This window comes from Podarcis erhardii, assembly GCF_964252035.2.
Source record: "Podarcis erhardii genome assembly, chromosome: 4".
In the NCBI taxonomy this organism is placed as follows: Eukaryota; Metazoa; Chordata; class Lepidosauria; order Squamata; family Lacertidae; genus Podarcis; species Podarcis erhardii.
The window spans coordinates 29104987-29131994 of NC_138508.1; the positions used below are offsets into that span (position 1 = coordinate 29104987).

The 27008-nt window shown below is 40.5% G+C and overlaps 1 protein-coding gene across 1 annotated transcript in view; it reads left to right on the forward strand.

Moving 5' to 3' along the window:
* The window catches only part of PDS5B (PDS5 cohesin associated factor B), a 66374-nt gene extending 39786 nt beyond the window's left edge, over nt 1–26588 (forward strand). Inside the window, exons 15-35 of the mRNA XM_081860066.1 lie at nt 3890–3938; nt 4994–5133; nt 5220–5335; nt 6510–6615; nt 7314–7474; nt 8486–8609; nt 9027–9185; nt 10017–10085; nt 11352–11488; nt 13306–13429; nt 13601–13805; nt 14566–14680; nt 15015–15147; nt 16628–16747; nt 17408–17470; nt 18256–18401; nt 20669–20768; nt 21861–22303; nt 22396–22497; nt 22753–22891; nt 23985–26588. Of these exons, the coding sequence (XP_081716192.1) occupies nt 3890–3938; nt 4994–5133; nt 5220–5335; nt 6510–6615; nt 7314–7474; nt 8486–8609; nt 9027–9185; nt 10017–10085; nt 11352–11488; nt 13306–13429; nt 13601–13805; nt 14566–14680; nt 15015–15147; nt 16628–16747; nt 17408–17470; nt 18256–18401; nt 20669–20768; nt 21861–22303; nt 22396–22497; nt 22753–22891; nt 23985–24020 (2787 nt within the window). The 3' untranslated portion in view covers nt 24021–26588. The remainder of the gene's footprint in view (nt 1–3889; nt 3939–4993; nt 5134–5219; nt 5336–6509; nt 6616–7313; nt 7475–8485; nt 8610–9026; nt 9186–10016; nt 10086–11351; nt 11489–13305; nt 13430–13600; nt 13806–14565; nt 14681–15014; nt 15148–16627; nt 16748–17407; nt 17471–18255; nt 18402–20668; nt 20769–21860; nt 22304–22395; nt 22498–22752; nt 22892–23984) is intronic.
* The last annotated feature ends 420 nt before the right edge of the window (nt 26589–27008 follow it).

Consider the following 27008-nt stretch of genomic DNA (forward strand, 5'->3'; position numbering starts at 1 on the left):
ATCCAGGACAGCCATAAGGTGTCAAACTAAATCATACTTGGAGTAGACCTTCAGTCCATGGATTTCACTAATTCTACTTTCAGTATGACTTATTTCAGGGGAAGGTAATCATTTTTCTCTACAGGACAGATTATGATCAGGATCTGCCTAGTGGGCCAGATTTCGCAAATGAGTGGGTCCACCCACCTGTAATAATTCCCTTTCATTCTGATCTTAAGTGGGAGGAGGGGAGGTTTGCAGAAGATCTTTTGAATCTCCCTCCACCTTTAAGATCAGAGCTGGTCCTTAAACTACTGATTTCCTTTTCTTAACAAGCTTTCAGTGTACATCTGGATTTACTTGTCTGTATATTAATCTGGAAGCTTTGGAAAGAATGTTTCTGTACCTCTAAGGTTGAAACATGCTTACTTTGGCAAACGAGAGTTTACAGTCCTCGAGATGAGGCTTAACAGCCCAAGACATCCAAAGAGGCTTAGGGAATAATGGGAGGAGGAGATGTGGTTGTTAGGAAAAGGATTTTTAAAAATGGCTTCTTAGGGCTTTTTATATGAAAGACAAGTAAGGAGGACGTGATAGAAACTTATAAAGAAATAGAGAGATTTCTTCACCCCTCTCAACATTAAAACGAGGGGTTGTATTTTACACAGCATATAATTAATGGGGTTTGCTGCTGCTGCTGCTGCTACTGCTGCAAGATTTTGGTGATGACTTTGTCTTAGATGGTTGACAACCAGAAGTGTTGGGCTTGTTCCTTTGAGAAACAGGATGCTGGTGGACCTCTTGTCTGGTTCAGTATGGCTCTTCATGAGAATTTTTGTTTGCTTGAAAAGATATTTAAATGACTCTTAGAGAGCTTGTAGTGAATTAAAAAGAGAACTGTTTTGGCAGTTAAGTCTTTTACTTTCCTTCAGGGCTCAGTTGGAAATTAAACTGCTCTTAGGCTAGGATGAGCATAACCGTTGGTTAGTATAGTTCATCCTTGTGTGAGGTGGTATCCTGAATTGAAGAAGAACCATTGGGCCTAGACTTGCTATCAGCTTTTCTTCTTCCCAAGTGGAGCTGTTGTGTTCAAAATAGCAAAAGTGATAGCAAAATGTAGCTCTGTGATAGCAAAAGTGATAGCAAAATGTAGTTACGGCTACCTATCTGTAACTGTAGCTCTGCTGTTTAGGGCACGGAGTGATGCATGGATATGGACAAGACATTTGCACGTTAAAATTTGATGGACGTGTTGGAATGCATCCCTTGCCTCAGAATTGTATGCGTTGCTATGGAGCCATTATTGTTTTTCCCCTCATCCTGAAACATTCTTCCTTAAGATTAAGCAAGTAATATGTGGAATAATTTCAAATTTCTGTTGTCCCTCTTTAGCTCCCCATACTAGAGTAACTATCAAAGCTTTTTTAAAGAAATGGTGTTCTGCAGTCTATTAAGCAGCAAAATTGTGGTAGTAATGGCAACTCGGAAGGAGCATGTTTTCCATGGGATTGTATATCTAAATCTGTGATCTGTGAAAGGGTCTTTAAAGCAGATTACGCAGAATTCTGACAGGTAATCAGTGACTTATGCTGCCTGGCTTTTCTGATAAGGAGTAGAAAAGCTTGATTCAAATAAATTGCTTCGTTTGTGCTTAATCCTCTGGAAAACTTTGCAGCAAGAACCTGACAGACTTCAGCACCAGTATTGGATTTCATTCCCACTTAATGATGGGTCTGAATTGTTTGAGTTGTTCTGTAGGCTAGACTGTACTTCAGAACTTTTAGCGGTTGCCATTAGAAACATTGCCTCTCCATTCTTTTCCAGTTGACTCAAAAGTCAAAACTGAGTTGTAGAATTTATTGATGGCTTAAAAAAAATAAACATTTTGAGAAATTTTGCATGAAGTGAGATAGGGATATGGCGAATGAAATCATTTCTGACAGCTATCCGGTTTCAATCAAATAAGCTAAAATTATATTTATTGCTACATGCTGGCATCTTACTCCTTTTTAAAAATAAGTATTTTTCAGTAATTTTTTTAAAAAATAAAGGAGTCCTCCTTTTCCCATTATAACTAGATTGCCCCTTTCTGACAGGTGTTCATACTTCCCTGTTTATAGGCAGTTGTTTATAAAATTAGTAGGGAGTTCATGTGTTGGCAATGTAAAAATGAGAACATTTTTGGATTATGATGGTATTTTATTAGAAAAACAGCAACGGTTTATTGCACACTGAATTAATGAAATGAAATAACACAGTCACAAGTATCATTGATAATGTAAAACATCTTTTTAATATAAAATAAAATGGAACGTTCATATTGCTGCCTTCTCAAACCTGGTGCCCTCTATATTTTGAACTATAATTCCCACCAGCCCAAGCCAGCATGGCCAATGGTCAGATGATGGGACCTGTAGTCCACAGAGTACCAGGTTGGAGAATGCTAAATGGAATTCAGTTATTCAAAGAGGGCTGGTTCTTAGTATTTTTCTTTGCATTAACTTTTTTGTGTAATTTTTCAAATTGGCAACACTGTAACTGTTGCTACTATTTATATTATGGTAAGGTGATAAATATACTTTTAAAGGCAGCAACCTGAATATGGTTTAAAGAAACACTACAGATGGTTTTGCCTGCTGTTATAAAAAGAAATACACTGGTAAAAATAGAGTAGATTATGGTCTTTGTTAGGTGGCTACTGCAGAAACCCACATTTTGGGGTTATTATTAGGCTTGCTTGGTCTTTTCCTTGGTCTTTAATTTTTCCCCTGGTGATTTCCAACAGCACAAACCTGCTTGTCAAAATGTAAACCAATTATGAGTAAATATGCTTAGGAATGTAGCATATTGTCAGAGCTGCCCGAGGTCCCAGCTCACAAGGACCAACGCCAGTCCGTTGTTATATACAAAAGTCTTTATTGAAGTTCAGTTTCGATTTCAAAACCGCGGCGCACAGCTCTACGTCTCAAACTCTAGACCGCTGAAGCTCCATCTGAATCTCCTCCCCCCAGACACCAGTTTAAGACTCTAGCCTTGCTCCACCTCTTCCTTTGCTCTTTCCTCCTCTGGGTCCGCCTGTCCGCTGGGGTCTTGCCCTTTCTAGACTCTTCTGACGCTGAGTCCCCTGAGTCTTCCCCCCGCCTCCGGCGGGCTTTAGGACCTGGTTCCCAATCCGGGTCTTCTACTGTCCCGCACGCCTGCACATCCGAACTTGGCGCGCGCGCCCAGCCGGCAACCTTTCTCCTGACCGTTACACTGCTCCTGTCACTACTTCCCCCTTCGGGGGGGCTAGCTGGGCCTGACTTCCCCTCCGTTCCCTCACTCTCCGATAGAGGCGTGGTCAGCCCTGACTCATCTTCTCTCCCTGCTGGAGGTGACGCTGGCCCTGATACATGGGACTCTTCCCCCCCACTACGCTCTGGTGGGGGAACTGGTCCTGATCTCCCGCTGCTGCTTTGGGAGTCCCCGCTGGCCCCTTGCTTCTGGTGCATCCCCCCTGGGACCCCCCTTGCCCTGGCCCTCGGTGCCCCCCTCTGGGAATCTTCTGATTCGCTGGAGAAGCTCATGGAATCTCTCGTGCCACTGTCATACTCCCCTACGCTGCCCTCAGATTCTTCCCCTTCACTCTCCATTTCCTCTCTCCCCTGTGCCTCTGCTCCTGAGCCCCTGACACACATATATATATCTATATACCCATCATGGTTTTCAGAGCAGCAGTGGACTCTGAACAATTACCTTATGCTCTGTGTTAAAATCCAGCTTTATATTGTATTCAACTTCTATATAAGTATGATGTATAGAAATGATGTTATCTATTTCTGAAATGATGGTGCAGCATTATATCTGATGCTGTGTGAGTTCACAATGCAAAGTCTTGACATTCAAAAGTGCTTTCTCATTTAATTTCCAGACAGATGCCAGTAGTAAAGCTATATTTTCAAAAGTGATGGTAATAACAAGTAAGTTTTTAAAAATGTTTTAAAGCTTTAATACTTTAACACTGTTTCCTTGCTAATTGTTTTGTTCAACTGTTGATTCAGGTACTTTCTAATTTGGAGGGAGTATTAAGACAGTGAGGTCTGAAATGCCCCAGAACAAGTTGTGTGAAGAATATTGTTAGCATAAGCACATACATAATCAGTACAGTTAGTGGTTTGAAATTTAGAACTGAGAAGTAGTGGGGGAATATTTTTTCACTGGGCGGTATCTAACTACAGTAATACCTCTGGTTGCGAACTGTCCTCCTTGTGAACACTGTGGGTTACAAGCTCAGCTTACCTGGAAGTAGCTGCTCCTGGTATCGAACTTTGCCCTGGGATGCGAGTGAAAATCATGCGCCAGAGGCATGTGCGCAGCGGGAGGCCCCATTAGCGAAAGCGCACCTCAGTTTAAGAATGGTTTCCGGTTATGAACGGACCTCCGGAACAGATTAAGTTTGTAACCAGAGGTACCACTGTAATATGTTCTGTCAGACGCGGGTGGCGCTGTGGGTTAAACCACTGAGCCTAGGACTTGCCGATCAGAAGGTCGGTGGTTCGAATCCCCGCAACAGGGTGAGCTCCTGTTGCTCGGTCCCTGCTCCTGCCAACCTAGCAGTTCGAAAGCATGTCAAAGTGCAAGTAGATAAATAGGTAACCGCTCCGGCGGGAAGGTAAACGCCGTTTCCATGTGCTGCTCTGGTTCACCAGAAGCAGCTTAGTCATGCTGGCCACATGACCCGGAAGCTGTATGCCGGCTCCCTCGGCCAGTAAAGCGAGATGAGCACCGCAACCCCAGAGTCGGCCATGACTGGACCTAATGGTCAGGGGTCCCTTTACCTTTACTATGTTTGCCACAGACTTAAGATGCTTCAAAGTGGCCCATCACTGAAGCTTGCCAGCCACAGTAGAAGCTAACTACAACTGGTTTTGGGGTGGGGTTTTTGTTTATTTGTAAGTATTAGGCTTCTTAATTTTTTTTCTATTAAGTGATATAAAAGTCCCATTGAACCTAAACATATTTCACTCCCTTAAAGGAAACTTGCCAGATCCTGGCAAAGCGCAAGATTTCATGAAGAAATTCACACAAGTTCTCGAAGATGACGACAAAATTAAGCACCAGTTGGAAACACTTGTTAGCCCAACGTGTTCATGCAAACAAGCTGAAGGATGCGTGGTAAGAATAGGTATTAAAGCATAACTTTTTGGCTATTGAATTGTCTTGTCTGTCAATTAACTGTTGGCTAACATTGAATATTGCAGCGAGAAATTACAAAGAAGCTAGGAAATCCCAAGCAACCTACAAACCCATTTCTGGAAATGATAAAGTTCCTGCTGGAGAGGATAGCCCCCGTGCACATTGATACAGAATCTATCAGGTACCTCTTTTCACTTAATTTAGCGGTAAAATTCAATAAAACTGGCAGGAGGTATTGCACAGACAGGTTTATTATTGATGAGAAAATTTACTTTATTCCTCTCTTGATGATTATATTATAAATAGTAATAACTATAAAGCCGAGACAAAGAAAATTGCAGAAATTAAATTTTTACCACTTTTCATAAGGAAAAATGAAGTAAGTCCTCTGAATAGGGAGAAATTTCAGGGGTGGAGGCCAAACATATTAGCAATGTGTTGGGGCAGGGAGTTGCTTATGGTGGCAATAGATTCATTGTTTTAGAATTTAATTTAATTTTTTGCACTAGATAAGAAAGGCTTTTGCAGTCATTGCTGTTAGCAGGAGCAGCAAGAGAGGAGCTCTTCTGGGCAGCCATAGTTTTCCCACCCCAAAGGCTGCTGAAATTATGCTACGTACTTTGTGTGTAGCATTATTCGAGAGGTATATGGGGCAGGTGGGGAATCACAGCTACCCAGAAAAGTCCTCTTTTGGTGTCAGTGAATTCTCACAACATTACAGGTAAGATGTGTTTTTTAAAGTAAGCATGTTCCCTTACAAAAAACAATGAATAGGTACAGCTGCTCCACCCATGAAATCAACAAAATGTTTCTCCCAAATTTGTCGCTTCCAAAAGGGGTAAGGTGTTGGGTTCATCACTAGTTGTAACCGGTAAAAACAGCAATAGCTGAATAACAGAACTGTGCATTTATAACAATGTTTATGATCAACATAATGGACATCACCTAAATAATTTTAATAATAAATTTTTAAAAATCACTTTAAATTACCATTAATTCAGTGTTCTGGCTTTCCATTTAGGATGTTTGCTTAGCTATAAAAAACATAAAGGTAATAGAAAGTATTACTCATGGTAAGGTAAAGGACGGTCCTTTCCTTTTACAAAGGCGACTATGGGTTATTCATAGTAGTACATCACAATCAGTACTGTCAGTTGAGATTTAATCAAAGCTTTTTAAGAATGTATAGTTATTTACTTGCTAAGTAAGGAAAATGTCTATCTTAATATGTCATGCAACTTTAGCAAGGAACCAAAAAGGATGTTTTGGTACTAGTAATGTAAATAACACTAGCTATAGCTCAGCAAGTATAAAATTATCTGCTGGTGATTAACTTTGATCTTGTCCTTTGTTAGTGCCCTAATTAAACAAGTGAACAAATCTATAGATGGAACAGCAGATGACGAGGATGAAGGTGTACCGACTGATCAGGCAATCAGGGCAGGTCTTGAATTGCTTAAGGTAAAGAACTCCTCTTGTAGTTAGTGAGAAACTTTATTGGAAAAATGGAAGCTGTGGTTGGGATGGTCTAAAGCAGGGGTGGCCAACTCCCAAGAGACTGCGATCTACTCACAGAGTTAAAAACTGGCAGTGATCTACCCCTTTTTTGGGGGGTTCGGGTCAAAGCTGTTGAGGTTTTTTCAGGGAGGAGGTAAAATGTTGAGCTTTTTTTAGGGGAGCCACAGTTGTTCAGCTTCTTTGGGGGGAGCCAGTGATCTGCTAGTTATCTACCGCAGACGTCCAGTGATCTACCGGTAGATCACGATCTACCTGGTGGACATGCCTGGTCTAAAGCATGAGACAAACATGTGAGTATTATGTAGGCTGGGATGTGTGTCGTATTTAGGGTGCAGCTGTTGCATAGCCAGATCATATTATTGATGATAAATGGAGAGAATGAGTGCTGTGTTAGTCTGTCTTGCCATATGTTCCCTGTGCATTTTAATTTTATAGTTGAGAGCTGCTGTTATATTATTTGAAGCGTTGCCACTGGCTACAACTTGGCATTTAGTGGATGTATTTCTTGCCGTTGATTTCTCCTGGTATATAAAAGATTACTTTAATAATTGAGCTGAGTAAATATAGTAATATAATGGTTTGGTTTGTATGGGGGTGTTGTGAGAATAAACTTTAAAAGAACCATATTGCTTACTTTGCAGGTGCTTTCGTTTACACACCCTATCTCATTCCATTCAGCTGAAACTTTTGAATCCCTCCTGGCTTGTCTGAAAATGGATGATGAAAAGGTGGCGGAAGCTGCACTGCAAATTTTCAAGAACACGGGGGGCAAAATTGAAGAGGATTTCCCACACATCAGATCGTGAGTTAAATACAGTACCTTTAGGCCGTCCATATTAAATTACAGTTTTAGAATTCTTGGGCAGAATTTAGCTCTTAGGGAAGTCAGTAATGAAACACTTAATTTTGATGACGTTGGGTTGCACCTGTTGCTTCCACTAAATAACAAGGTGCTGTCACCACCCTGGAACAGAAACAAGCCAAAGTCTGGCTTGTGTTATATATGAATCTGGGATCGTGGTTTATTTCTCTCCCAAAAAAATTCATAAACAATAAGCAAGGAGCAAACCTTGGCTTGTAATTGTAGTTTGTTTGAAGCGAAACAAAGTATGAGCCTGGGTTCGCATATAAACGACAAATCAGACGGGCTTGTTTCCTGCCTGACGTGGCAGGAGTGGATCAGGAAAGAAACCAAGTGTGGACTTTTTGAGCAGGGCACAACAGCATGCTTCTAAAACATAGTTTATGTTAACTGTGGTTTAATTTTATCTGAGAACCAGGCCATTATGTTAAAACAAAGCAAGCTCTGCTGATGATAGTTGCCAGGACACAGCTGGAGATGATGTATTTCTGTTGAAATTGGTTGACTTTTATTTTTCACAGTCAACTTGAGGCCTGCATTGTTCGGTTTTCCTTAGCATAGTGCTGAGAGAAATGCTCCTCATATTGCTTAAAGTAAAAAAACATTTTAGAAAGGAAAGTCATAGATTTTAATACAAACGAGACAGATATTTCGGTGCACCAATTATCCTGAGAGACTGGAAATACATCCATGGATCTTCAAAATGATAACCACAGACTGTGGATTTTGGCTTGGTGGATTTGCTCTCTGCATTCAGGGAAGACCTGTTTTTTTTCAGACTGCTGTGGAAGAAAAATTAAGTACTTGAATATAGCTTTCGTGTTTCTCCCCCTCCACATTGCAAAAAAGAAAGAAAAAAGAAAACATTTTGACTGCTACATTTATATCTATTTAAAGCAAACAAAGGAAATGTGACAGATATACATTAATAAAAAAACTTTTTACTTTTAGTGCTTTGCTTCCAGTTTTGCATCATAAAGCTAAGAAAGGACCGCCTCGCCAGGCCAAGTATGCTATTCACTGCATCCATGCAATATTTTCCAGTAAAGAAACCCAATTTGCACAGATTTTTGAGGTAATTGGGGGGGGGGGGTTCTTGGTGGGGGGAGGGGAATTTTAGAGCGGATTTGTATTTTTCTGGGAAACTGCCATAACTAAATGCTTGATACCCGAAAATATTGCAGTTATGTGTGGAGTTAAAATGTGCTTCTTGGAGAACATTTGGTTCCATTCCTTGTTCTGTTTGTTTGGGGAAGAGCTGTAGCACCCTGGTAGGACATCTTCCTTGCCTGGAGACCGTTCTGGGTTTGGATGAACTGAACTACATGGACCAAAGATCTGACTCAATATAAGGCAGTTTCCTATGTTTCTGTGTTCTGAACAAAAGTGATTATTTTTAACTTAGTTCAAAAGACTGCTAATTAAGGGTGTGTCAATTAAGTTTACTTTCATTAATATTTATTAATACTCAATGGCTGTATTTATTTTTTAGCCACTGCATAAGAGTCTAGATCCAACCAACCTTGAACACCTGATTACACCTCTGGTTTCCATTGGCCACATAGCCTTGTTGGCACCTGATCAGTTTGCTGCCCCATTAAAGACCTTGGTGGCCACCTTTATTGTTAAAGACTTGTTAATGAATGACAGGGTAAGTACTTTTTTTTTTTACTCATAACTTTATTTTTTACAGCAAGAAATTCAGAAACAGGAAAAATAAAGTACTACTTAAATAATGTCTGCATAAACCTTTTCTTCACATGAGCAAAAAGCATAAATATATTTTTCAGACTGTGTCAAATAAGCCTCCCTGGGTTAGTAACCAAATTACTTTAACCTAATATTAATTCAAAGCAGTAAATCCTTGAAAAAAAATTCCCCATCATCTCTTTTTCATCCCTCCCTTCCCCCTTTTTATTAAAATACAGAAAACCAGATTCTCTGCTATCACAAACTGGTACATGGATTCTCTTGAATATTACAGTGTTCATAAATTCAAAGCATGCATATCTCTGAATTATAATCCTCGATTTCAACTTTTATAAAGTGTCGCAAACACTGCATTTGACACAATGCTAAGTCAAGTTTTGTTTAGCTCTCAGGAGTCACAGAACATGTTTTTCCTTGCAAACATGAACATATATACAGCATTTTTTCCACAAGAGAAAACAAGCCAGCATTAGGTGTGCAGGATCCTAACTTACTCAACATACCATGGCTAAAACAAGCGATGGTTTAGTGTTGCTGCAACTATAATCCATGCCTTCCGAGTATGTGGTTTTTGTTGGTAAAAGAAAAATCCATTTAGCTTACATGGTTAAATTGGTGTATGCATAGGCACCCAGTCCTGTATTCCTGGTTTGGTTCATAAGAATAATATAATATATATCTATACAGAAGCTGTATATTAAGATGAAGTAGAGAAATAACAGTGGTCTTCTCTGAATATTGTATATGAAACAAATCATATAATTTTATTCAGATGCCAGGTAAAAAGACAACTAAGCTCTGGGTGCCAGATGAAGAGGTTTCTCCTGAGACACTTGCAAAGGTGAGTCACTTAAATACTTGTGTTTACATAATTCTTATCACATTTTTTTTTTATTTGTCTACAGTGGTGCCCCGCAAGACGAACGCCTCGCAAGACGGAAAACCCGCTAGACGAAAGGGTTTTCCGTTTTGGAAGCGCTTCGCAAAACGAATTTCCCTATGGGCTTGCTTCGCAAGACGAAAATGTCTTGCGAGTTCCTGCAGGGTTTTTTCCCTCCCCCCCCCCCCTGTCTTTCCTACTTTATCAGGCTTTGTGATTCTTCCTTAGTCCTGTCAGTCATTCTCTATGTACCATTTTACTTCTCTTCGAGGCCTACCACACGGTGGCTAAATACATGTTGTGTTTAATGACTTCTGCCTCTCTGGTAGGGCAGGTTTTTTTCTTATGGCTGGAAGAACAACAGCAAGACACTCACTAGGGTGGTAGAGAACAGATAACTGCCACAGAAGCCATTCTTGGTTGACCATTTAAATATGGTGTGTGCTTCGAAGTAGGGCAACTTGGTCAGGAAGGCCTGCAAACTTAGCAAAGGCACAAAGGCAAATTCTGCACTGATCACCAACCATTGACCATGCTGGATGGATCTGATTAGAACTTGGAGACTGCTTTATAGTCTACTATCTTTAGTAGTCAGGGACGTAGTCAGTAGTCAGGACTTGCCGAACAGAAGGTCGACGGTTCGAATCCCTGCGACGGGGTGAGCTTCCGTTGCTCAGTCCCTGCTCCTGCCAACCTAGCAGTGTGAAAGCACGTCAAAGTGCAAGTAGATAAATAGGTACCGCTCTGGCGGGAGGGTAAACGGCGTTTCCATGTGCTGCTCTGGTTCGCCAGAAGCGGCTTGGTCATGCTGGCCACATGAACCAGAAGCTGTACACCAGCTCCCTCGGCCAATAAAGCGAGATGGGCGCCGCAACCCCAGAGTCGGCCATGACTGGACCTAATGGTCAGGGGTCCCTTTACCTTTACTTTTATCTTCAGTAGTCAGTGGAACAGCAAGGTGAGAGGAAGAAGCAACTTACTCAAAAAGAAGAGCCACAACTTGATGTGAATTAGCTTCTAAGCTGCTTTTGGTGGGATGGAGATTTTATACGTGTTTGTGTGTGTGTGTTCCCATTCACCAGATTATGCAGTTTCCTATAAAGCTTTTTTTTTTTTTAAATGAACAGCATTTTTAGGAAAGTGTCCTGCTATGTAATTACAGAGACATTATATTGATCTACTGTACTTGTTATAATTTGCCTCTGCTGTTTGTCATATTTGTTTCAGATCCAGGCCATCAAGATGATGGTTCGATGGTTGATAGGAATGAAGAACAACCTCAGTAAATCAGGAACTTCTACCCTGAGGTTGTTATCAACAATATTGCACAGTGATGGAGACCTGACAGAACAGGGGAAAATTAGGTATATAAATAATGGATTGAAAGCTAGTTTTGGGGTAATTTATTTCAGCTGGCATAGAAAGTGGAAACATGTTATAGCTCTGATCCAGTGATATGCCTGCGAAACAGAATGCTGCTGTGTGCTGCTGCACATATGTGGTCAACATGGAGGGTGGTAGTGTTTAAACAGGTAATTGATGTTATTAAACTGCCAACTGGCCCCTCTGTTTACTTGCACATGTGGCTGTGGATTCCAAGTTCTTGAAGCTGTAGTAGACACTATCAGTTTTTCTTTCTTCTTAAGGATTTTTTTGTTGTCCTTTATCACTTTCAAAGCACATAAAGTTTGGTAAACATTGTGGAGAAATCAGAAGATAAGACCGTCTCTGCCCACAGACTCTGCGCAGTCTAATACACTGTGCACCAAAGAAAAATGGAAGGAAAGAGGAAAGCAAACAAGTTTGGGTCACAATTTTTATAGTTTGAAATTGGCCCAGTTATATCTCAGCTTGTTAAGCTAAGATATGCAGAAGGTCTTTTTACCATGCACACAGCCCCTTTGCCCCTCACTTCTCTGCAAATCACAAGTTAATCCAAAAAGTCTCTAATCAGTCATTATTTTATGTTTTGTCTGAGCTTTGGAACAACCCAGGCCATGATTAAACCAATGTCAAACCATGGTTGAGTAGCCTGGCATGTCCCAGAGCTTGGCAACCATAGTTTCCCGTTCAATGATTAACTGAAGACTTCCTGGATTAATTGTGGGAAAGGGAGGAGTGAAACAGCTGCATGAAGAGGCCTTTGGATTTTTAAAGTTTGAGTCTCGGATCCAAGCTATTGGATACAGTTGAAACATCTGGAACATTCAAATGGAAATCTTTTATTTTTCTGCTGCTATTATTTTTATTAGTTTCAGCTTTTAAATTAGGTTAGCTTATTTGTATTTCTTTTTAAAAAAGTTGTATTTATTTATGCAATTAATTGCTTTAATATATAATTTAAAAATTGTTAATACAGGTAGCTCGTGGAGGTTACATTCCTGGCCATCGTCCACATAAGCAAAATTGTGTAAAGCTAGCACGATCCCCCAGAACTCTTTCCACCTCCTGAGATCTGGTTGTTAAGCTTACTTAATGAGGTCTTGGCAAGTGACCTATCACCCCCTCCCTTCAGCTTCACTTGCCCTCCTCCCCTTAGCCTTCCTCGATCCTCTTCGAGCTGCTGCTGCTTCTCTCCCTGCAAACCCACAAACTTTTTTTTGTTAAGCCCTCAAACTCGCTTATATATCTGGGTCTCCTTGTGCTGGGTTTTCCATGCTGCTGATTGGCTCCTTCCAGAGGCTGCTGGTGCTGCTCTTGTCATTGAAAGGAAGAGAAGGTGGGGGTGTTTCTGTGCCCAGACCCCCTGCTGCCCCATCTTTTGGCCCGCCCCACCCACTTCCGATTGAATTAATTACTTCCTGGCCAAATGCACAAAGCTGCAACCACGTTAGTGAAATAAGGGTGAGATGCGAGTTACCTGTACTTATTGTTCATTTGATACGCTGTGAGCCGCTTTGGACACAAATTTGTCATCCAAAGTGGCATCCAAATAAACTACTGATGGTGATATGTGAAGGCCAGCGCTCATCTTTGCTTTATAAGCTGAGCTATGGTTGTTTGAATACTCCCACGCTGAGAAGGCAGATCATGTGATCTTGACAGGTGACCCTTCCTGCCTTTCGGGTACGCATAATGGGGGTTGTGAGAAAACAAATGTGAGCCAAGCATCAAGAGCCTTTGCACAATAATCTAATGGTTATTATCCTAATTAGTTCATATTCCGTTTCTTATTTTTCAGCAAACCTGATATGTCTCGTCTGAGGCTAGCTGCTGCGAGTGCTATTGTGAAGCTAGCCCAGGAGCCTTGTTATCACGAAATCATTACGTTAGAACAGTACCAGCTGTGTGCATTAGCTATTAATGTAAGTTAAACAGAAGGGCATTGCTGGGCATTTGCATGCTAATTATACATAGCTTGACACAGTCAAAATTTTACAGTGTTAACGTGTGCAGCAAAGTACGTTGGACTTCTAAGAAAAGGTGAGCATATAGGGAACAAGTCATTGTTGTATAACATCTTTTTTTCCCCCCAGGATGAATGTTACCAGGTTAGACAAGCATTTGCTCAGAAACTTCATAAAGGACTAGCAAGGCTACGGTTGCCACTAGAGTATATGGCGATATGTGCACTGTGTGCAAAAGACCCCGTAAAAGAGAGAAGAGCGCATGCGAGACAGTGCCTTGTGAAAAACATCAATGTGAGAAGGGAATATCTGAAGCAGCATGCAGCAGTTAGCGGTAAGAAATGAAATGGAATAAGCAGAAGTATGCAAAGGGTATTCTGATGGTCACAATGACACAGGCCCGGCCTAATCATTTCTAGATTAGGTTACTGTCCTGTGCTGTATGTGGGGCTGCCCTTAAAGCCAGTGAGAGCCAGTGTGGGGTAGTGGTTAAGAGCGGTAGTCTCATAATCTGGTGAACCAGGTTCGTTTCCCCGCTCCTCCACATGCAGCTGCTGGGTGACCTTGGGCCAGTCACACTTCTCTGAAGTCTCTCAGCCCCACTCACCTCACAGAGTGTTTGTTGTGGGGGAGGAAGGGAAGCAGAATGTTAGCCGCTTTGAGACTCCTTAGGATAGTGATAAAGCGGGATATCAAATCCAAACTACTATCCTCCTCCTCCTCCTCCTCCTCCTCCTCCTCCTCCTCCTCCTTCTTCTTCTTCTTCTTCTTCTTCTTCTTCTTCTTCTTAAATTTCCTGGAAGCTTCAGCTGTGTATGTGCAGGAGCAAGGTTTCTGACCAAAGTTGCCTTTTGCCCAATATTGATGTCGTTGCCTCTCAGTTATTTCTAGGTTTAGGGCTGCACCTTTTTTAAGCCTTCATTCAGAAGTTGGATTCTTCTGGCCCCTCGCATATATGCACTTGTCTTTGTGGATGTATTTGCATGAGATTGAAAATGATTTGTATTGGAATCTATATAAATTGAATATTCTTTGATCGCTATTATGAAGCAGTCTAAACCTTACTTATTTCCCCCTCAATTTTGCACTTTCAGAAAAACTCTTGTCGCTTTTACCAGAGTATGTTGTTCCATATACTATACATCTTCTGGCTCATGATCCCGATTATGTCAAAGTTCAAGATATCGAACAACTGAAAGATATTAAAGAGTAAGACTTTCCAAAAAGATCAGATACGTTATACAATTGATAGTATGTGTCAGTCTGTTTTCATATGCTGATTTGTAGTTTGTATTAGTTTTGCTAAGGAAATTGCTTTTTCAATTCTCTCTTTTCCCAGACTAGAGAAATCAGTTAATTATTTTTAACCATTGTGAATAGAGAATCATTGAATTGTAAAGTTAGTAGGGACTTCAAGGGTTATTTAGTCCAACCCACTGCAATGCAGGAAACTAAGCTAAAGCATCCATGACCATGCACTTTTGCAGAGTATATGGTTGTGTTTTCTGACAGTTGTATATTTAATAAAGAATTTTTCTTTTAGGTGTCTTTGGTTCATATTAGAAATATTGATGTCTAAAAATGAAAATAATAGCCATGCATTTATCAGAAAAATGGTAGAAAACATTAAACAGACAAAAGATGCTCAAGGACCCGATGACCCAAAAATGAACGAAGTAAGTTGAATTAAAATATTTGGATGCTGCAGATAGTTTTAGACCTAACATGTCTCCATCCCAGGAATTAGGATCATTGAATTTTGTGTGTGTGTGTGTGTGTGTGTGTGTGTGAGAGAGAGAGAGAGAGATCAGTTACTCTATTATGATTTTTAGACACTTGCACAGTGCCTCTCCTGTTTCAAGAGTACTATATTATTAGGTATTAAGCTTTTTGTGAAGGTTGGCTGAGCAGCTGTGATTATCTAGGATGTTCATGTGCAATAAATAGACTCAATTAGTATCTATGTTATACGAATAAAACATATCAACAACATGAACACATGCAAGTAACAATGAAGTCTATGAACCAGTGGGTCACAAGTAAAAAGTTGCTTTCAGCTATGATTCTTCAGATTCATGCAACTCGTTGATAGCTTCTGATTCCTTGGGGAAGTTTCTTTAACAGATTCCATCTTAACTCAACAATAGGCACTAGCTCTCCCAAGATCGTTGTAAGATAAATGCAATCCTTTATTCTTGCTCTGTCATTCTTTATAATAAATTCCTCCAATTATAGAATCATAGAGAGAATCATAGACGCACAAGGGTCATCAAGTCCAAACCCCTGCACTGCAGGAATCTTTTTGCCCAACACAGGGCTGCTGCTGCTGCTGCTGCTGCTTCTTATCAGCTATGCTTCTCTGTGAGATATGTTGTTCAAAAATCAGCCTTGACTCCAAAAATCCAAAGAAACAGCCCTTTATCATATCATAGGATGTTCATGAACATCCCAGCTGATTTGCTTGAATTGTGCTTGACAATTGTATAAGATGTTCTTAAGCTGCTGCTTTATAAATTTTGTTAGCTTTTTTAAAATGTATTTCATATTCCTCATAAGGGCTGTGCTGTAAAACAGGTGTCTTCAGGTTTTTCATATCCAGGACCCACTTTAACCCCAAACAAGCAATTGGGGACCCCATTTCTTAATCCTTTACTATATATTTACATGGTTGCCCTGCTTGTGCTGTGATCCACTTGGATCAGGCTGTGACTCACTAGTGAATCCCGACACACCAGTTAAAGTGCTGTAAAAGGTGGAACATATTGGGCAGTGTGTTCTTTCAGGATAAAATGAACTTTGTATTCTACTTTCCTCTTATACTGAAGGTTGCTTCCATTTTTTATAGAACTGAAATTGGGGGCTGGACCATTTTAACCCTCAGATAATCTGGATTCCATATTTGCAGGCATTCATATGCTGAGCAGAGAGGTGACATTATGTCATGCGCTGCAATATCCATTGCCCTCATGTAGATTGATGGTGTTACAAAATATATATGAGCTTTTACATACAAAACTTGCTTTAGTTATAGTACTCTAGATATTTTGACTGTCTCAAACAATAATTCTCGTAAGTTTGACCCTTTCAAGACCTTTTGTGTTATAATTTAGGATGTTTTCTGATAGTGTTCAAAATCACTTTCTTTCCCTTCCCCAGAAACTTTACACGGTGTGTGATATAGCAATGAACATCATAATATCAAAGAGCACAACATACAGTTTGGAATCACCCAAAGACCCTGTACTTCCAGCTCGGTATTTCACTCAACCAGACAAGGTAAAATTTGGCTTGTGGATTGGGACCTTTCCTTGTTCAATTGAGAAGTGAAGCCTACAGGTATGGGCTAGCTCTTCTGGAAGGCAAGAACAAAAGTTTTGACCCTGCTTTCCAGAAGAGGAGTGAAGACTTACCTGCGTGCTCCACTCTTTGCTGACCAGAATAACGTTTCATGGTAAGTGCAACTTATTACAAAGGGGAGCTGTTTTGTTCTATGGCAGTGGTTCTCAACCTGTGAGTTCCCAGATGTTGTTGGACTACAACTCCCATCATCCCTGACCACTGGTCATGCTGGCTAGGAATGATGGGAGTTGTAGTCCCATCTGGGGACCCACAGGTTGAGAACCACTGTTCTATGGTAACAAAACAACATAGTATCTGGAGGACTCTCAATTTTATAGACTTGAAAGATTAATAAATTCTACTCCATAATATTGTGTACAACACAGGGTATTCAGTCTTTATAAAGTGCTGCTGGGAAACTGGCTGTTTTTCATTAAATTTATCTGCTACTGTGATCATAATATTGAATCAAAAATCTGTTCTGATACCTATAACAATAAAGCTTTTTTACTAGTGTGGCTCCCAAGAGCCAACGAAGGATACTGACTAAACTGCTATCGAAATATTTCTTCTAATTAGTTTTGTTTCTCTTTGCAGAATTTCAGTAATACCAAAAACTATCTGCCTCCAGAAATGAAATCATTTTTCACGCCAGGAAAGGTGGGCTTTTGTATATACCTACTTAGTATTGCACCAAATTAAACTTATTTGTCTCACTCCCCCCTTTTTATTAAATGAGGTTTTTTTAAAAAAAGAAGAAGAAAAAACCCTGCAGATTAGGATGGTGGTTTTTAGATGAAACACACATGAGTACCAGGGAGCTGGCTTTTAAAAATGCCTAGAAAATATAATAAAGTTATTTGTCTAGTGCTGGAAAACATAAAGAGAACAAACCAGACAAGTTACCTTTGGGGGAGCATTTCAGAATGTGGTGCCACATCCCACCTAATTTTTTGGGGGGGAACATCAGGAGAAGGCCCTACAGTAGTGATTTCAATGCACAGGCAGGTACATGTGACCAAAGTTGCCCTTCAGGTAGCCAGGTACAATTTGAATTGGCAACCGCCTGGTCTCAAAACTGGCAGGATGTTATCCCTAGTCCCTATTTCCAATTAGCAACCTATTTTGAATTAATAGACATTTCCAGTGTACAAAATGCTATAATGCACTGCAGTGAACAAGTCTTGAGAGCAGGGCATGGATAACTGTGGCCAGGATATGTCTGACTTTGCTCGTGGAAACTGTTATAGGCGCAAGACTGCAACACCTTAGGGGTAAAAACTGCAACGTTTGTCTAGCCTTTTGTCTTGTCTTGAAACTTAATTTTTCAAGCTCTGGGATTGCCTACTGCAGGTTTGAAGATTGGTTTGTTACCTGAGAGACGGATATTCCTAATACTAAAAATAATAAGCTGAAACTGAGAATGTGCTTTTCCCCTCCACCAGCCCAAAGCTGCCAACGTTCTTGGAGCAGTTAATAAGCCTCTATCGTCAGCTGGCAAGCAGTCTCAATCCAAATCTTCACGAATGGAAACCGTAAGCAACGCCAGCAGTAATTCAAATCCATCCTCACCTGGAAGAATCAAAGGGAGGTGGGTACACAGCAAAACGATTAGCTTGTCAGTAGTTAATATATAAACCCTATATAAAACTTTCCCTTATACTGGTATTATTTAGTGGTATACTAGTGTTAACTTCCAAAGGAGTGTCATTTTTTGTACTTCATGCAACAAAATGTGCAGCCGAATTGGCAATTGGATCTTCAGATAGCCACAGTTGGGTGGATGGGTGCCACTAACGGTAATCTTATTGCAATGTTGGCTCTAATCTATTTCTTTGAGTCTGCTATGTCATTTCTGTGACAGCCATATGCTGTCATCATTGCCTGACACATCTGTTAAATGAATGAATCTATCAATGTTGACGTTCTTGATACAACTTGGCCTACCAGAATAATGTAACAATAATACTCGAAAGCATGCTAAGTTACAGAATTATATGTTAAGCTACTTTCATATTTTTTTAATTTGAAGTAGGTTTTTGCTGAGGTCTAAATCAGGCTTCCTCAACCTTGGCCCTCCAGATGTTTTGAGACTGCAATCGACCTTCATCCCTGACCACTGGTGCTGCTAGCTAGGGATCATGGGAGTTGTAGGCCATAAACATCTGGAGGGCCAAGGTTGAGGAAGCCTGGTCTAAATTTTGCCATTAGCTGTACTGTGTGGCTTCAGTTAAGCTGAAGTTGCTGTATTTCAGCCTAACGTTCCTTAGGATAATGTGCTAAACAACGTGAGAATTTCAGTTAGCATGTACCAAGAGAAAGTGCTCTATAATAATAATTTCACAGAACTCTTGTATCTCTGGTCTTACACAGTTGTAACTTTGCTTTATGACTGGCAGTGCCTCTCAGGGTTTTGAACCCGGGGCCTTCGCAGTTCAAAGAACGTTCTCCTCTACTGAGACCCTGCCATTCCCTCTGCTACTTCCATACTGGAGAGACATTGTTGGGCATGGGGTCCTTTATAAAGGCAGAATCCTACATGCTCCCTATCTTGCTATACAAGATTGCCATTATTTTTCTTCCCAGTTGGGTGGGGTGGAACAGAACTGCAGAGCTCTTTACTGAAATGGCAACACAGAAAGTGCAGAAGTGAAATCCTTTATTGCTGGAGTTAGACAAAACACAGGTGCAATGGGGGCTGCTGCCCCTGGTGGGAGGAGGGAAGAAGCCTGCAGGCTTGTTCCTTGAGATTTCCACAACAACAGTGGTGGAAGGGGTTGCAGGGAAGGAGAAAAATAAGCTCCTTTATTTCCCCTCCCTTGCCATCATTGTCTGCCACAGGTTTCCTCCCCCTTCCAGCCTTGCTTGTCCACCTGCTCGGTCAAACTGCCCTCCCCCACCGCTCAAGTGAGCCATGGCTCAGGCAAGGCACAAAGGAACAGAAGGGTTGGGTGTAGCAGCTCCCCAGAAACCATCCTGCTCTGATGCTACTGAGGCTGCAGTGGTGGCATTGGCAGGAGGTGCACAGCAGCGACAGAGCAGGGCGATTCCTGGAGATTTGCCATGAGCTGTCCTGGCTCTTCCTCTGCGTCTCTCCTGGATTACCCACCACCCATGCTAGTTGCCTGGGCTGCCCACTGGCTTCTCTGCCATCGTGCTGCAGTGTGCCAGCATCATTACAATTCTATTGTATAGAAAGAAATGCATCCTATGAAACAAGCTGGTGTATGGATATGGCTTGTTTTTCAGTAACTTCCTTTGAGTTGAAATGGAACAAAAGGGAAGCTATTTTGCCCTACTTGAGAGGGGTATTCCTGTTCCTCTCATGAGCATAGCCAGGATTTTCGTTGGGGGGGGGCAGACTTTTGTTAGGGGGCAAAACCTCAGATTAGTATTGATTTGGGAGGGGCAGCTGCCCCCACCCCGGCTACTCCTCATGCATTGGGGTCACTTGGATCAGGTTTTAGTCCCCAGTGAATGTACCCCTTTATTGTCTTCCTTTTAAGTGAATGGATGCCATTCCTTCCTTTGGGAAAAAGTGTATTTCAGGACAACAGTGCACTGAGGTAGACTTTCTGCCTGCTAGGTCTTCAAGAGGCATAGTATATTTATGGGATAGCACCTGTTCTCCCACCCCCGGTATTCTTGAAATATGCAGGTATATCTGTCGTAATAGATGATAAATTTATGTTGGAGGCTAATAGAAATATGTTTTAGCAGTTTTAAGTTATCTAAAAATCCATTAAGAACAGTTTGTTGCTTCGGGCCTTTTCCTGAAGCCATTGTTAATTTGATTCTAAATCAGAAGTGGCAGTATTAATTATATTTCTAAAAAGTCTTTGAATATGTGTGTTATAGACTTGATAGTACTGAAATGGACCACAGCGAAAATGAAGACTATACAATGGCTTCGCCTTTGCCTGGAAAGAAGAATGACAAGAGAGATGATTCTGAAATTGTAAGGATGAATTAAGTGTATTGTGGTCCCCCCCCCTCCAGTAGGTATCTAAATAAAAAGAAAAGAATACACTTGAAAATTTAAAATGGCACCAGCTTTTAAAAATTAGCACATTTGCTTTCGGAGCACCAACTCCGGTCAGTGTCTGTCCACATGGCCAATGGTTAAAAAGGATGGAAGTTGGAGTCAACCACATCTGGAGGGGGACAACATGAACTAAGAAGATGCAAAGCTGTTTGGGTTCCATAGGTTACACTTGCTGCAGGTTTGGTTTTGCACATTCTCAGGCAGGAGGCCAAACATGCACCGGTGTTGCAAGTCACTGCAACAGCTCCCTTGCCGCCCATGTCTCTTGATCCTACATACACCATGCGACAGCACTCCAGGCCTTTCCCTCAAACACCCCTCCCCCTCAGATCATGTGCTTTGCCACACCCACAAGCAAAGAGACACAAACAACCCATAATCAAGCCTCAGCAACCAGCCTTAATCCAAAAGTCACAATCTCACTCTCTTCAGTCTCTTCCACCAGTACATTGAAAATGCTCCTTTTACATGTCCTGGTCATGAACTCCCAGAGATTGCAGGCAGCGAAGTAGAACTGCTGCAGGCTATTAACTCCTCCCCCAACTCACTTTAACCTTGCTTTTAACCACCTCCCCCTCAGATTATGTGCTCTCACAATACAGTGGTACCTCTGGATCTGAACGAGATCCGTTCCGGAGCCCTGTTCGCATCCTCAAGCGAACGCAACCCGCGCCTGTGCGTGCATGGGTTGCAATTCGCTGCTTGCGCGCATGTGTGTGACGTCATTTCGACCATCTGCACATGCGCAAGCGGCGAAACCCGGAAGTAACGTGCTCCGTTACTTCTGGGTCACTGTGGAGCGCAACCCGAAAATACTTAACATGAAGCTACTTCAAACCAAGGTATGACTGTAAAGCCAAAAAGGTTAAGAGAGAAGATTTGAAGTTAAAAGGATAAAATACTGCAACCCATTTTAGGGGGGCGTCACTGGATCTTGAATCTGTTTTCCGAAGTAGAATCTTGAAGATATTTGATAGGAGAAGTAATTTTCTCTTTGTTCCTTAGTCAGATCTGGAAAAGCCCAGAGGAAGGAAGAAAATCATTACAGACTCAGAAGAAAAATTGGGTATAGACGACCTGAATAAACTAGGACAAGAACCAAAACTTAGGAGTGGTCAGCGTGGGAGAAAGAGAGCAGCGGCCATTTCAGAGTCTGAGGAACCTCAGTGGTCAGAGGAAAAGAGACTAAAGGAAGATGTGCTAGAAAGTGAAGATGAGCAAAATAGCCCACCAAAGAAGGGGAGAAGAGGGCGACCTCCCAAGGCTGCTACGCAAAAGGAAGAGCCAGTAGTAAAGGCTCCTAAAAGAGGTAGGAAAAAAGCCACACCAGTAAAACCTGTAGAGGAAGAAGAGGAGGAGGAAGAGGAGGAGGAGGAAGAAGAAATGCAAAATATCGAGCAGAAGCCAAAAGGTCGGCAGTACAAGACGCCAAGGAAAGCACAACAGAGGTATTCCCCCTGTTTTGATATCCGCTTTCTAACTTTCAATGTCTTTTAATTCTAAATCTGCTGTGTAACTTTGAAATATGCTTCCCAAACAGGTCTGAATCATCTGAAATAAGTACAACTGAATCGAACCAATCGACACCACAGAAAAGGCGAGGGAGACCACCAAAAACACCACCGTCGCAGCAGAAAAAAGGGTGGGTGTGAGGCGAATTTAATATAGGGTACATTGAATTTAGTTTTAAAATTTTTGATACCTCAGATAATTCTGCCAAAATTGTTAACTTGCTGGGCAGTGCTCTTAATGTCCCTCCAGAGTTTTGCAGCAACCTTTGAACATGTATGCACTGTAAGGGCTTACGGGAAATAAGTTCAGTTTTGCTTAAATGCTGTGATGACCTGTGCTTAACACTCCTTGATTAATACACTTGATTTGTGCTTTGCCGTTTTAGAAGAGCTGGACGGTCAAAGCAAACAGCAAGTAAAGAAAATGAATCAACTGAAGAGATGGATGTATTTCAAAGTAGTTCCCCTGTTCAGGACATTCCCCAAGAAGTAACAATGGAGGAAGAGGAAGTTTCTACAGTCAGAGTAAGCAAATGTTTGTGTATTACAGCTACCTATTAAATCTGTTCTTTTCATTTCCCCCCAGTTTGAATTATTTTATTACATATAACTACAAGTGTTCAAGAGATACAGAAACAAACAATGGCTTGTCTGCCTGTTTTAACATCATGTCTTAAAGTTTGATCTTCAGCAAAGAGACACCTTCTGTACCTACATTTACTGTGGGAAGTGAAATGAATGGATTTTATTGTGGGGTAGGCCAGTCATTTACATGCCACACTACAAGAGAAGTGAGCACAATGGGAATCTAAGTTACCTGTGCGAGCTGGTTCTCAGTCTTGATCCAAATAAGCACTCATTACATGATATATTACTAGTAAGCCTCACCATCTTCTTGATTCGGCCTAGTCCCATTGAAATCAACTCTTTCACGATACCCCTCTGAAATAAATGGAAGAAGTTTTTTTAGGGTTGCCATATTTCAAAAAGTGAAAAAGTTGTTGAGCTTTTTTTGCAAAATCTCTCCTAAATCCCCCCCTCCCCCGTGAAGTTCTGTTTTAGGAAATTCATGAAATAAAACAACTCTTCTGATATGGCCTGCCATTTTCGAAAATTCTGTCCGGACGCCATTTGACGGATGAATGGCAGCCCTAGTTTTTTGGCATTAGACCCATCGTCTTTTCAGGGAGCAGAACATTTTCATGTAGTAATGGTTCTTTTCTCCTATATCTAAATCATACTTTTAAAAGGTTATTTTAAAATAGGCATAGGCAAACTCAGCCCTCCAGATATTTTGGGACTACAACTCCCATCTCCCATCATCCCTAGCTAACAGCACCAGTGGTCAGGGATGATGGGAATTGTAGTTCAAAAAAAATCTGGCGCGCCGAGTTCGCCTATGCCTGTTTTAAAAGGTAGCTGGAAGTACAAACCAGGGTTGATAAGGAGCCATTGGCTACCCAGCTGCACAATTTAAGATGAATTTGGGTTGTGCGTTGCATTTCTGCTTTTGGTTCTTGATGGAGCAGGTGGTGAGTCATGTGGAAGCCTGTTTAGCTAGACAGATCTCTTTTCTGGATTAGAGCCTATAACTCTTCATCTGGTGTTTTTCCCTCAGGTGAGCCGGAGGACATCCAAAAGGGAAAGGCGATGAACAATCCACGTTCCCAGCCTTTGGAGTGAAGTCTTTTTGAAGAATGCTCTTATTATGCATAGTTTAAGGCTGAAGGAAGCTGTTGCTGCTCAGAGTGGGGTTGCTGAAGGAAGTTAGACCAATCTTTTGTTTCCCGCCCCTTGCATTTGGAGTTCGTAGCTCACGAGCATAAGCCACACACATGTTAATATCATTAACTGTGGGTTCTTGTGAAGTGTAATGTGCACTGGCTATATAAACACATGGAGTAAAGAAACCACCTGTAAATAATCCTTTTTTAAAAAAAGAAATGTTTCTGACTTCTAAAGTGCTTGTATAGCTTTTACAGCGGCTTTAAACCTGACAGTACCAGACTGTTTGTTAGATATGTTTATTTCGAAAAAGGGAGGGTTGGGGGGGAGTTAGAATGGATATCAAGCAATATCTGTCAGTGTCTGTATTTTTATTTTTATTGGCATTTAACTGTGAACAAATTATCAGCTTGACAAATAGTGACACTTCTGACACTATTTGCTTGAAAAAGGAAATACATGATCTCTTTATCTTTATGTATCTAATCCAGTGTTTACCTTTGGCACCCATCTGTCTTCAAAGGTGCCAAATTGATTTTGAATGATGTGGGATAAAATAATACAGCCAGATGCAGATTTGTGAAAGTCGATTCATTTTATGCACCTCAGTATTGATTCCAGACTCCTGGACCTCTCGTGGCATTGAGCATTAAAAAAGAAAAAAAAAAGAAAAAGATTTAATATGTTAATTTTTTATGTGTTAATAAATAATGTAATGAAATCCTATCCCCTTATTTTTCCTTATTGGTTTAATCTGCTGTATCAATAAAATTCTGTAACTGAATTTTTAATAGTCTAGTATGTCAATGTGTATATTTCCTCTTGAACATTATGTTCACAAAGAGCAAATTATTACATTATAATATGAAACCTGGTACCTGAAGTTTAGTGAAAAAGCAGGTTTTATAACCATGTAAAAATCGGAAAGAAAATTTTATTGATGCAGTCTGTCTTTATAAAGCTGTTCTTTCTTCAGAGCCAAGTGTTTTGTATTTCACAGTGAGTTGCATGTTTATGAGAAAAATGTAATGAAATTGCAATGTAATTTTTTAAGTCTTATCTGGCTGTAGGATATGCTACCTTGCCTCATGAGAAGAACGTTCTACCAAGAGTTTATTGTACTTTCTTCTTTGTTAACCAAAATTTTTATTTTTGTGAGTGAGGTTATGGGCAGTTAGGGGGTGGGACTTAGGAGGGCCGTGTTTTCATTTGAATGATCAGCTGCAGAATATTCCAGTCAGGGTATTCAAAATCTGTATGAAGCTTCACTTTATGTCCTACCTTAAAGTGATTGAACTTTGTTTCTGGAGTAAAATTACAAAAAAGGAAAAGAAAAGAAAAGAAAAACAACTAGGGGAAAACTCCTTAAGGCATTTTCCTGTATTCAGTTTTACAAACTGTCTTTGAACCAAAATGTATAGGTTACTATTTATGCTTAGTCAAGCACACTTTATAGTTTTAACATGCTGTTTTCCTCCTGCTTACTAGCAGTAAATGTAAAAGAATCTAATTTTAACTTATTAATATTTTATCTCATGGAATAATGGGACATTGTCATAAAATTAACAAAAGGCATCCTTTTAAGTTATAATTCCAAGGAAGTATATGCTGGGGAAGGGATGTGAGACATCATGGTAGTTAGCAAACATGTTTGCAAGTATATTTTTCAGAGGTGATTCAACTTTTTTCTAAGCTTTTTTTATTATATAATTTGTATTGATTTGTATTATTATTCAGCAGCAGCAATAGACAAAGCCAGACAGTTTGTGTTATCAAGCTGTTCTGATTAAGTGCTTTTTGTAGTGGCTCTTTTAGCTAGTAATTACTGTTCTTCAGCTGTCCTATATTTTTATGCCTGTAGTTCTGGGTAAACAGCTGTCTGAAAACATTAGCTGAAGGTAGCTCAGATGACTTCACTTAGAAACTTCCCTAGCACAAAGTAACCTCAGTGGTTCGCAAAGTTTAGCAGTGCAAATGAGAGTTTTTATATCCTAGGGGGGTGGGAAAAGGAAGTTAGCACCACATTTTCTTCACTGACAATATTGCACTGACAACATTTACGGAGTATATATGTTAAGACCATTTTATACAAAGTATGGAACAGATATTGAAACGACTTGCAGACTGTTGAAGATTTATTTGCATGGACATAGTTTGGTCATATTTCCATTGATATTGCTGCACATCAGTTAATCATAAAATGCCAATGTTTAAATTTAATCTATAGTTTTGCAGTTTAAATGTTCATTTCTTGCATTTTAATGTGTAATTGGGAAAACAGGTGCAGATGACAATGTTTATAAACCTTTTAGGTTTTATCCTCCTCATACACGTATAATGAATATCTTATGTACTAACACTTTGAGATCTGCATACAGTAGCTGCAGTAAAATAATGTATAAAGAGACTATACGCTAAGATTCAGTTAGCGTGCTCTTCAATTATGTTCAGTTTATAGTATGTACTGTATAACATTAAACAGTCAAATTGAACTCCCTGTCACAAGTTCAAGTATGAAATTATTATGATTACAGTAAGTTATATTGCAACAGTCTGCAGCCAATCATACTAATCCATTTTAAAGATACCATTTTCTTGCTGCAGTGCAACTGGAAACAGTGATTTCTCACTCTCTCTGTACTTTTTTTTTTTTTTTAAAAAAGGCAAAACTCTTCAAACAACTTCCAAAGGTTTTACCTAATACTTTTCTCTGCATCAGTTCCCAAAAATGCAGTTATGCTAGATATGTTTAGATTACAATTGCAATCTCTGTTACGGGGGGCGGGCGGGGGGCAGGGGGATGAACACACACATTTTTCCATCAGTTTTAGGCTTGTTATTAAATATTGAATTTCTCACCCATTTTACCTTGCGGTTTCCAGAGGGCTGTTCAGGGACTAGTCTGGGTTGACATCAC